This window comes from Macaca fascicularis, chromosome 16 (assembly GCF_037993035.2).
Source record: "Macaca fascicularis isolate 582-1 chromosome 16, T2T-MFA8v1.1".
Classification (NCBI taxonomy): domain Eukaryota; kingdom Metazoa; phylum Chordata; class Mammalia; order Primates; family Cercopithecidae; genus Macaca; species Macaca fascicularis.
The window spans coordinates 82,257,243-82,269,228 of record NC_088390.1 but is presented as its reverse complement, the minus strand read 5'-3'; the positions used below and the strand labels follow the sequence as shown (position 1 = coordinate 82,269,228).

General features: G+C 55.4%; 1 protein-coding gene across 2 annotated transcripts; it reads left to right on the top strand.

The window, feature by feature from the left end:
* Positions 1–1,154: 1,154 nt before the first annotated feature.
* On the top strand, positions 1,155–11,407 carry WBP2 (WW domain binding protein 2). 2 transcript variants are annotated; one of them, XM_015437862.3, is made up of 8 exons: positions 1,155–1,241; positions 4,782–4,890; positions 7,345–7,480; positions 8,443–8,535; positions 9,182–9,316; positions 9,495–9,617; positions 10,126–10,202; positions 10,323–11,407. In XM_015437862.3, exons 1-8 carry the CDS (start codon positions 1,183–1,185, stop codon positions 10,374–10,376), a joined length of 786 nt encoding a protein of 261 aa, XP_015293348.1. In that variant the 5' UTR covers positions 1,155–1,182; the 3' UTR covers positions 10,377–11,407. The 2 variants fall into 2 exon arrangements, with proteins under 2 accessions (XP_015293348.1, XP_015293350.1); XM_015437864.3 differs by lacking the exon at positions 9,182–9,316.
* The last annotated feature ends 579 nt before the right edge of the window (positions 11,408–11,986 follow it).

The following is an 11,986-nucleotide window of genomic DNA, read 5'->3' as shown; positions in this document are numbered from 1 at the left end:
CCTCCCTGCTAAGCGAAGTCGAACAGGTGGATCTAGAGGTTGACCACCACGGTCAGGAAAGCAGCTGTCTACTGAAAAGCAAACTCTAATTCCTTAAGATTAACGAGTTAATCTTTAAGATTAATTAATCTTAACGAATTAATCCTTAAGATTAACCCCTGCACCACCAAGTGGGGGAGTGCAGCCCCCTCTCTCCGCCTCATGGATTCAGCTCGGAGGTGCAGGGGTTTGGTGGGGGGCGGTTAGGGAATGACAGCTGCCCCGTGGAGGACGCCCAGGGCTGGGTCACGAGCTGGCATGAGTCAGTCTTATTTTGTAAGTCCTAGTTATCAGGCTGCCAGTCTCGCGCCGTGCCCAGTCTCACTCAGCCTTCAGTCTTCCGGCCGGGACCCCGCTGGGCGCTCCGGAGGGATCGGCGCCACCGCGAGGCCGGAGAGGAGGCTGCAAGGGGCGCCCGGCCGGCCTGCGAAAGTGGTGGGAGCCAGGCGGGGCACACAGCCTCCCCTCCCCAGGCGGGACTCTCCCCGCCCCCCGGGCTCAGGGCTTGGGGTGGTGAGATGGGTGGCTGGGTGATCCGACGCCGCCAGCCCACCGCGTCCCCAAGAGCCGGGGTCTCGGGCTCAGCTAAACGCCCCAGAGTCACACAAGCGCCCCATACACGTCTGCTGAGTGAACGAAGGCTGCCCATCCACCAGGGGACTGCTCGGCCCTCCCACGCCATGTCCAGGTCGCATTCGGCCAGCGGGACTTCCCTTAACGCTCGGCCGGGGTCCCCAGGCTCGCGCCCCTGACAGCAGCCGAACTGTTTATTTCCGTCCGGCTGAAGAGGCGGGGTGGAGATGGCACAAGCCGATTGGTTATGTAAATTGTGGAGCCAATTTCGGCCTATGAGCCAGGAGACTACAAGTTCCAGAATGCATCCTTCCTCCAGCACAGGGAGAGGCCGAGGCTGCGGGAGCGTTGCCTGCTGGGAATTGTAGTCTTCATCTTGTTTGTTACGCAGGCGGAACTGGGGGGAGGGAGTAAACTATTACCACGTGACGTTCGGGTCAGGTGGTTGGGCCAGCCTCCGCGCTCGAGCTGTGACTGGCTGACTCTAATAAGAAGACGCCACTAGGGGCGGGGCGAAGAGGGGCGCAAGCTCACTGCGTTTTGAGTCTCAGGACCCCTGTCGGAGAGACTATGGCGCTCAACAAGAATCACTCGGAGGGCGGCGGAGTGATCGTCAACAACACCGAGAGGTGAAAACACTGCGGAAGGATCCTAGAGGACCAAAGTTCGGGTGTCGAGGAAGTGGGGGGTGGGCGATGGGCGGTGGGGAATAAGCCCCTGAAGGGGGAGCATTGATGGAGTATGGTTGGGGGGGGAATGGCTGGGGGCGGGGTTGGAGGAAGGTGGGTGGGCCGTGGGGGAGGGCCCGGGAGGTTGTGATCAGCTGGGAGGTGGGAGTGGGACGTCTGCTTGGGGACCTGGCATGGGGCGACCGGTGGGGCCTAGGGGTGATTCTTGAACCCGTTCCCAGAGTTTTGACTTCAGTAACTGGGAGGAGCCCCAAACAAAAATAATTGTCACTTACTGGATGTCTACAACGTTACTACGTGTCAGGCTCTGCGGCTTTTCTACCTTATTTAATAAATTCTGTGCAGTACAATCTACTACTGTCCACGTTTCACAGGTAGGGAAAGTGGGGGGCAGAAAGGTTAAGTAACTTGCTCGAGATTGCAACTCTGTAAGTAACAGAGATGGAATTCCAGGAAAGGAGTCTTGACTCCAAAGTTAATAGGATTAACCACCAGCATACAGGCTTCCAGTATGTTCCAGAACTGTTCAGGTTCCAGGTAAGAAACTGAGGTCCCAGGAGTGAAATTAAACAGATGACGTTTGTCAGATGTCTGACAGTTCCTGGCACTGTGTGGATCCGTAAAGTCATTCCCTTGCCTCTCTCTTGAATGCCTGTTGGTTTGAGTCTCCTCCGAAGGCACAGGTCTCCTAATTCAAGGTTCTTTCCACTCCACCCTCCCCACCCCTTGCTCATTGCATCCTGTCTCTCCTCCAGTCTCTGCCAAGAGAAGCCCTGAATGGCCTCTCTCTCCTTTTGTTCCGTGGGTATTGAAAATCAGACCAGCCAGCTCTGGGTTGAACTATGCCTACCCTGAATTGCCTCTTGAAGGCAGAAGGAGCTTAGGAGGCACCTGAGTCCCCAAAGGAGACATTGTGGAGTCAGAGCCCTGTACCCAGCTAAGGCCAGCATCCAGTTGCCCTGTGACTTGGGAATGTTATGATGAGTCAGAGGAAAATGCCTAGAGTGACCCAGCAGGCTCACTTTCCCTCTATCTTACCTACTCAGAGTCTGATGGGTAATTCCTTCTTTTCTCTGAGCGGTACTTCTCTTTTTTTTTTTGAGATGGAGGCTTGCTCTGTCACCCAGGCTGGAGTGCAGTGGCACGATCTCAGTTCACTGCAGTTCACGATCTCAGTTCACTCAGTTCACCGCCTCCTGGGTTCAAGCAATTATCCTGCCTCAGCCTCCCCGGTAACTGGGATTACAGGCAGTTGCCACTACACCCAGCTAATTTTTTGTATTTTTACTAGAAACAGGAGTTCACCATGTTGGCCAGGCTGGTCTCAAACTCCTGACCTCGTGATCCGCCCTCCTTGGCCTCCAAAAGTATTGGGATTACAGGAATGAGTCACCGTGCCCGACCACTTCTCTTTTCTTAGACCAGTTGTTTCCCACTTACCTTTCCCCAGTCTGAGAAAGTTGTGATATCTGGGGGGAGGCAGAAGACAAACAGAACCGTGTGAACCTTTTTATCATGTGATCAGAGACACCTCACACTGTCTTGTTGCATCTCTGTGTGTGAGTCAGTTCCCAGGCCTGGCCAGCTTTTCATGCCATTTGGCAACATCTCTGGGGACTGTTTTTCTTTCTGTCTCTGTGGAACTTCCTGAGACAAGAATGTATCTATCCTGCTGGGCCTTCTACCTGGCTTAGGGCTCAGGCCTGCTAAGTAAGGTGTGCCTTGTTTTAGAAAGTGCTTCAGCCTCCTGTCTGAATAAGTTGTGTCTGTAACAATTGAAGTATAAGTCCAGTGTTCAAAATTTGATAATTAGGCTGAGCATGGTGGCTCATGCCTGTAATCCTAGCACTTTGGGTGGCCGAGGTAGGTAGATCACTTGAGGTCAGGAGTTTGAAACCCACCTGACCAACATGGTGAAACCCCGTCTCTACTAAATACAAAAAATCAGCCGGGCGTGGTGACGCATGCCTGTAACCCCAGCTATGTGGGAGACTGAGGCAGGAGAATTGCTTGAACCCAGGAGGTAGAGGTTGCAGTAAGCCGAGATCATGCCGCAGCACTCCAGCCTGGGCAACAAGAGTGAAACTCCGTCTCATAAAAAAGAAAAAAAAAAGATAATTAAACTAGTGAACGTTACTCTTCAAGTCGTGAACTCCTTTGAGAATAATGGAAGCTGTGGACTCTCCGCTCAGAAAAATGCACATATGACGTACATGATCATCTCAAGGGCTTCATGGACTTTCCTGCCAACCCAGCTGAAGAACCCAGGTTTGAAAGAACCTTGAAGGAGGTCCTATTGTGATCTGTACAGTCATCTCTTAGATATGTTTATATGTTAGGGTTGAAAAACAAACCAGCAAAAACAGAGCATCTGTCAAAAGGACTTAAAAGAGAATAGAAAAGTTAAGCCAGATCACCTCACCTACTTGAGGGATGGCGGCCTCTCTAGAGCCCTGTAACTCTGCTACCACGTTGATCATTTGGGGGCTGTGTAAGCGGGGTTTGGGAAATTTTACAGAACTCCAACGTGCTCGTTTCTTCCATGGCTGCATTAATGGGGTTTTTTGTTGGTGGTGGTGGTGGTTTTTAGTTTTTTTGTAGAGACGGGGTCTCGCCACGTTACCCAGGCTGGTCTCAAACTCCTGGGCTCAAGCGATCCACCGGCCTCAGCCTCCCAAAGTGCTTGGATTACAGGTGTGGGCCACCGCTCCTAGCCCTATGAATGGCTTTATTAATTTATTTGTTTTTGAGACAGAGCTTCTCTCTCTCTCTCTTTTTTTTTTGAGATGGAGTTTCGCTCTTGTTGCCCAGGCTGGAGTGCAATGGCACGATCTCGGCTCACCGCAACCTCTGCCTCCCGGGTTCAAGCGATTCTCCTGCCTCGGCCTCCCTAATAGCTGGGATTACAGACGCCCACCACCACGCCCAGCTAATTTTGTACTTTTTTAGTAGAGACAGGGTTTCTCCATGTTGGTCAGGCTGGTCTTGAACTCCTGACCTCAGGTGATCCGCCCGCTTCAGCCTCTCAAAGTGCTGGGATTACAGGCATGAGCCACCGTGCCCGGCTGGAGCTTCTCTCTTGTTGCCCAGGCTGGAGTGCAATGGTGCCATCTTGGCTCACTGCAACTTCCGCCTCCTGGGTTCAAGCGATTCTCCCTCCTCAGCCTCCTGAGTAGCTGGGATTACGGGGGCCCGCCACGACTAATGTTTTGGTATTTTTAGTAGAGATGGGGTTTCACCGTGTTGGCCAGGCTGTTCTCAAACTCTTGACCTTGTGATCCACCTGCCTCGGCCTCCCAAAGTGCTGGGATACAGGTGTGAGCCACCGTGCCCGGCCCTATGAATGGTTTTAATGCAGTACTGTTGAGAGGTTATGAGAGCTGATGTGCCGGGCAGCTGCTTGGGAGAAAGGCCCAGTGTCTGGGTGACATCGCATCTCCATACTGTCTCATCAAGGCTTTTCCTCTTTTCTCATCACAGCATCCTAATGTCCTATGATCATGTGGAACTCACATTCAATGACATGAAGAACGTGCCAGAAGCCTTCAAAGGGACCAAGAAAGGCACCGTCTACCTTACCCCTTACCGGGTGAGTTGCCCAGCAGGACAGTTGGTTGAGAGGCTTGTTGCTGTTGGAGGTGACGTGAGTCTTAGTCTCGGGTCCGCCTCAGCCTCATGAGTCAAGTGGCCTCTGAACCCTGGTGAATGTTAGTGCCTCACTCTGCCTGTTTCTCCGTCACATGCTCCTGGATTCCAGAACCACCAGGCTCTTTGTGTAACTGACCTGACCACTGGGCAGTGAACCCATGTAAATTCCAGAGCCGCTGCTGCAAAACCTCTATAGAGTTGGATGCAACGCTGGCATGACTTGGGCCTGGAGGCCAGAGACTATTATTATTAACATTTTGTTTTCTGTGAGAGTAGCCCATGAAGCCCTGTGCACATCCAGGGTGAGAAATCTGGTAAACAGGGCACAGTTGCGTGGCACAGCCTCTGGACTGGGCAGAGAGCCCAGTACTACCCCGCAGAATGACAAATGCCAGGCTGCAGAATGGGCCTTGCCTGAGAGTTACCCACGTGGACTCTGAGAGGTTGAGAAATACAAATGGATGTTGTTGGAAAATTGCTGCTTGTAGCCACTTAAGGCTTAGACTTAAAGACAGGCTGGTGCAGTGGCTTATGCCTGTAATCCCAGCACTTTGGGAGGCCAAGGCAGGTGGACCACTTGAGCTCAGGATTTCGAGACCAGCCTGCGTAACATGGCGAAACCCCATCTTTACAAAAAATACAAACATAAGCTGGGTGTGGTGTCACATGCCTGTAGTCCCAGCTACCCAAGAGGCTGAGGTGGATAGTAACTGGAGCCGGGAGAGGTTGAGGCTGCAGTGAGCTGGGATCATGCCACTGCATTCCAGCCTGGGCAACAGAGTGAGACCCTGCCTCAAAAAAACAAAAGCCGGGCACGGTGGCTCACACCTGTAATCCCAGCACTTTGAGAGGCCGAGGTGGGCGGATCACGAGGTCAGGAGATCGAGACCATCCTAGCTAACATGGTGAAACCCTGTCTCTACTAAAAGTACAAAAAATTAGCCGGGTGTAGTGGTGGGCGCCTGTAGTCCCAGCTACTTGGGAGGCTGAGGCAGGAGAATGGCGTGAACCCAGGAGGCGGAGCTTGCAGTGAGCTGAGATCGCGCCACTGCACTCCAGTCTGGGCGACAGAACGAGACACCGTCTCAAAAAAAAAAAAAAAAAAGACTTAGACCCAAAGACAGCTGGAAGAAGAGGAGCACATTTTCAAGTTTTAATCTCATGACTTAGCAAAGATAGCGGAGCCTCAAAACCCCATCTCTGGAGGCTGAAGTTGGCATCTTCAGTCACAGATTAAAGTCATGGATTTAAAACCCGGGCCTGGCCAGTCCTGGTGGCTCACGCCTGTAATCCCAGCACTTTGGGAGGCCAAAGCTGGTGGATCACCTGAGGTCAGGAATTCGAGACCAGCCTGGCCAACATGGCGAAACCCTGTCTCTACTAAAAATACAAAAATTGGCCAGGCGTGGTGGCACTTACCCGTAATCCCAGCTACTCGGGAGGCTGAGGTGAAAGAATCACTTGAACCCGGGAGGCGGAGGCTGCAGTGAGCCAAGATTGGTCCACTGTACTCCAGTCTGGGTTACAGAGTGAGACTCCGTCTCAAAAAAATTAAAAGGCTGGGTGCGGTGGCTCATGCCTGTAATTCCAGCACTTTGGGAGGCCAAGGCAGGCAGATCACGAGATCAGGAGATCGAGACCATCCTGGTTAACACAGGGAAACCCCGTCTCTACTAAAAATACAAAAAATTAGCCGGGCATAGTGGCAGATGCCTGTAGTCCCAGCTGCTCGGGAGGCTGAGGCAGGAGAATGGCATGAACCCGGGAGGCAGAGCTTGCAGTGAGCCAAGATTGCACCACTGCACTCCAGCCTGGGCGACAGAGCAAGACTCCGTCTCAAAAAATAAATAAATAAAATTTAAAAAAAAGGAAAAAAGAAAACCCAGGGCGTTCTCCAGGCACAGGCTCCAGGAGAGCTCTTGTTTGTTACTGTTTATAGTCCGCCTCAATGGTAACTAGCGACCACTGCACCATCATGCTCGGTTCTGGAGCTCAGGCTGGAGACCCCCCCTTTCAGGAACCCGTCCCTGCCTTGCCTCTGCTTGTCCTCCCCTTGCTTCTGCCTGTCCTTCCTCCTTCGTAGGCCCCTTCACTTAGGCACCACCGCCACCACCTCCCCACCACCATGTCAGTGACACAGCAGTCTGCCCTGCTCATAGATACTGTCTGTGACCAGTACGTTTTTCTCCCATGTACGTGAGCTTGGCCTCTCCAGGCCGCAGTGAGCCCTTCCCCTTTCCACAGCTCTCTCCAGGAGTGTCTGGCACAGAGAGCGCCGTGGGGCTGCTGGACCCTGGCACTGAGAGCAGACTCGTCACTCCCAGGAAGCAGGTGGGAAGCATGGCAGCGTGGGCGGTGCTTCCGGTGCTGATGGCCTCTCCCTCTCTCCCTGCAGGTCATCTTTCTGTCCAAGGGCAAGGATGCCATGCAGTCCTTCATGATGCCGTTTTATCTCATGAAAGACTGTGAGATCAAGCAGCCCGTATTTGGTGCAAACTACATCAAGGGAACAGTGAAGGCGGAAGCGGGAGGTAGGTGATGGGAACTCAGGGACACGGATGGGGCTTCCAGGGAGGTGCCCTGGGAGCCTCTGACTGCCGCCCTGGGGGTGTCCCCTTCAGACCCTTATCGCCCTAGCCATGACCTCTTCCCAGCTCTGGGCTGCCAGCTGGTGGGGTTTGATTGCCAAGAGCTGGGGAAAATGCTGGCATTAAAGACGGCAGCTCAGGTCAGCTTTTCAGAGCGTGAAGTCTGCAGAAGCTTGCGGACTGAGTCAGGATGCTTAGTGCGCCTTGGCGAGTGCATACAAATTTTAGACTCAGGAAGGAGCTGCATCAGTTCTTGAGAGGGGCCTTTTCATGAGAGCCAGGAAGAGGCAACTGCCTCTGGAAGCCAGAGTCACCCTGCTTTGGGGCTGGCTTTTTGGCAGGCCCCAGAGACCTCTGCACTGAACTTGCCTTCCCCTTGACAGGCAGCCAGGCCCGCCCTTGCTATTGAGCGCTCTTGGTCCCTCTTTGGGCAGAAGCCAAGCTAGAAGGGCTGGAGTCTGTCCTTGGACCCCCTTAGGATGAGAGGTCTGCTCTGAATTTCAGGGTCGGTTGTTGTCGAGTGGGCTTGTGCCTGTGCAGCTGCCGAGTGCTTGACTGGGGTTGGAAAGAAACCTTGATGTTAGCTCTAAAACCACACCAAGGTGGCCTTGGCACCTGTGTACATATTGGGCCAGTGGTGGGAGGACAGGCTTGTTTCAGGAAGGAGAGGCCCTTGTTCCAAAGGGGGAAGCGAGTATAGCAGGGCCTGGCCGGGCTGCAGTGCCGGCTCCTATGCAGGCAGCAGGCTGGAAACCATGGCACTGGGAAGTCCCCATCACAGTGCAGGCCTAGCTTCCCGCAAGCCTCCCGGGCGTCGGATGAAGCCCTGGAGAGGAAAACAGCCATCTCTTGGGGCATCGGTTTTCTTTTTCTGTGGTGTTTATTCGCTGTCCTTCCCCTCTCAGGTGGCTGGGAAGGCTCTGCTTCCTACAAGTTGACTTTCACGGCAGGGGGCGCCATTGAGTTTGGACAGCGGATGCTCCAGGTGGCATCTCAAGGTATCCAGGCTCCGAAGATTAGGGGCTGAGGACACACTGAACATGTAGGGGTTTGGTTTGAGTTTGCTTCCTTTTTGTTTTGCTTTTTTAAACATTCAAGAGGTAAGTGTCTGGGCACTAGGCTGAGCAGGCCTAGGAGTTGGGAAGGAAAGCTGTCATTGGCGTGAGCTCTGTCCTGTACCTCAGAGGCTGCGTTTCCCTGCCTGGAGCAGGTGGATCACGTTTTGACAAAGCTGTTTGGACTCAAGGACACTTTACTATGGCCTCATAAAACAAACCCCAAACCAACCATTAAACTGCGGTTTTGCAGCCATTGAAAATGACCGAGGGATGGGCCCAGCAGACATCCTCCGCCAGCTCACTCCTACCCCAGCCCTGAGCCTCCCTCCTGGCCTCCGTCCACCCTCCACCCTTGTCCTTGACCTCCCTTGCCTTCCCCTGGCTCTGACCTCTCCTGTCCTCTCTCATCACCCCATCCCTGACCAAGGCAGCCCCGAGTGTGGGTGGAGAGTGGAGTGGGGTGGACAGAGCATGTCTGCTGGGCACACTCCTGGGCCCCAATAGCTCCCCTCTGCAGGCAGTGGGACCGCCCTCTCCCCGCCCCAAGGCAGGCCACACTCATTTCTCTTTCCCCTTGTACTTGTAGCCTCCAGAGGTGAAGCCCCCAATGGAGCCTATGGCTACTCTTACATGCCCAGCGGGGCCTATGTCTATCCCCCGCCAGTCGCCAATGGAATGTACCCCTGCCCTCCTGGCTACCCCTATCCACCGCCCCCGCCTGGTGAGTGTGTCCTTTGCTGCCCACCCTCCCCTCATGAGCCCGCCTATCCAGGCTCCCCCAGGCCAGGGAGGCTTCATTCCTTGAGCTGCTTCAGGACTAACAGGATCTGGAGAGGCCCCCCTCAGAGGGGGCCGCAGCCGGGTGCTCACCGGGTCCCTGTTGCTCTCTTGCCGAGCAGAGTTCTATCCAGGACCCCCCATGATGGACGGGGCCATGGGATACGTGCAGCCCCCACCACCGCCCTATCCTGGGCCCATGGAACCTCCGGTCAGCGGCCCCGATGTCCCCTCTACTCCTGCAGGTGAGGGCCTTTGGGTGCTGGCAGCCCTTCGGGACCAGCCCTCTCCTCCCCAAGGTTGCACAGAGAGCCTCAGAATGGCCAGAGACTGCTGAGAGCCGCAGATGATGGATGACCCCTGGACTACCCCAGGGGCCCAGCAGGGCCGTGGCCTGGTGGTGCGGAGCTAGATTCTGGCCCCACCCCCATCCCTTAGCTACCCACATGGCCTGGGCAGGGAATGTCACCCTGTGTGCCTCGGTCCTCTCATCCTCTCATCTACACTCAGTTGGTCGGTCACGGTGGCACCTGGGGGGTTGGCTCAAGGATTAGATGAGGTGAGACATGCGATGGGCCTGGAAAGGACCATGCCAGCACGTGGCCCATGCTCAGGAAGCCTCACCTGCTGCTGTTATTGGCGGAACTGGACCCCCAGCACCAGCTGCCCCGAGCCATGGGGGCCCAGGGTCTCTGGGCTAAGCTCAGGGGGATGAGAACTTGTCACTGACACTGGGTGTGTTTGCTCTCACAGCCGAAGCCAAGGCCGCAGAAGCAGCCGCCAGCGCCTACTACAACCCAGGCAACCCTCACAACGTCTACATGCCCACGGTGAGAGAGCGTGGCAGTGCCAGTGCAGCCCCGCAGCCACAGATGCTGGGAGCCACAGGGGGAAGACTGCGCCATGTTTTAAACCTTCTAACGCGAATTTTCCCTTTCTCCCTTCTTTAGAGCCAGCCGCCACCACCTCCCTACTACCCACCGGAAGATAAGAAGACCCAGTAGGCCCTCCTGCCTCCCTGCCTCCCACCCTTATCTCTGTACCCTACCCCTCCCATTGGGGCTGCACTGGGGCTGGGGGAGGGGGCGCCTTGTTCTCCCTCCAGGTCTGATCATAAACAATTACCAGGAACTAGCATTGTGGGACATTAGGGCCCCCGGCCTCAGGAGAGGTGCCGCCCAGCTTCCATGCCAGCCCAGAGCCCACAACGCTGCCCAGTGTGCCTCACTCACTGTCTGGGGCTCTCCTGGGAGCACGGGGCATCCCCTGTTCCTGTTTCACTCTCAGCTTCTCCCCTTGAAGGGACTCTCTGGCCACCTCCTCCACCGCAGTCCAGCTCCCTCAGTCTGGCAGCCACTGCTACACTCAGCCTCATGAGCCACTTCAGACCAGCCAGGTGTCTTCCCCGGCCCTGCCAGGCCCTGCTCACATTCCCTCCGCTGGTCTATGCTGGTCTCAGAAGGCCACCGTGTCTGCATTCCACTCAGCCAGGGTCCAGCTGCAGCCCTGCCACTGTCCTTCCCTTCCTTGTCCTGAGTCATGCTGTTGCCACCCCGTGTGACTTTTGAAGCTGTAAAATGAGCTTCCAGGGCTTGGGTGGCGTCGGGGCAGGGCCGCCGAGGCTGGGAGGAAGTGCTTCTGCCTTTCGCTGGTGTTTCTGGAATTTGCTTTCCCTCACCTCTCACTTCCCTCTAGAAGGAGCTTCCTGACTGGAACCAGAGAATGCATGTCTGTCCACTTTTGGGCTGCTGGGTGGGGCTGGAAACAAGGGCCGCTGACCCTTCATGCCGGCCGGGACCTGCCACTAGCCCCCCAGCCTGCTTCTTCCCCTTAAGCTTCGTGCCCCTGGATGCGCTAACATTCGCTCTTGTTTGTTCCTGGACTGGCCATGAAGTGAGGAGATGGTTATCTAAAGAGAATTCCCTATTTATTTGACAAAAAATCCAGTTAATATATTAATGTGAAATAAACCCTGTTTGCACCTTGATTTGTTTGCTGAAAATGTGAAATAGTAAAAATAAATAACTGGACCCTTTCTGGCTCTGCGTGTGGTGACCCAGGCGGTCTCTTCCGGAAGGAGAGCCGTCTGGCTGCCGAGGGCCCTGGAGGCTCCCGGGACGGTTCCCTCCCACGGGAGGATCCCCGTTCTCACGGCCCAGCTGTCTGGTCCCCAGGACAGCTCTGGCCTCTGGAGCCGGTTCCTGTGGTCGTCGCTCAGCAGCTGTGTCCCTCCCCCACCGAGTGCCCCAGACCTGGCTGGGACGGAGGTGGATTCGGACCATCGTCAGCCTGGATGGGAGGGGTTGGGGTCACCACCTTGTCCCCTGCTGGCTCCTCGAGGAATGGCAGCCCTGGCCCAAGTCCTGGTTGCTGGAGGGAGGAGGCTGAGTCAGCCCTGGAGCATGTCAGGACCTGTGACAGGGACACTGGGGTAGCCGAGCTGGCTCACCACCACCCACGTCACGTGCCCTGCTGTGAACTTGAAGGGACAGGAGGGTGGGAAATGGCCAAAGGCCATGGCCAGGCCCACGTGCCCCCGAGTCCCCCAGCCCAGCACTGGGCACAGAGTTCTGGGAAAGCCCCATGCTGAGGTGCATTTTCCCGTCCCCCGGGA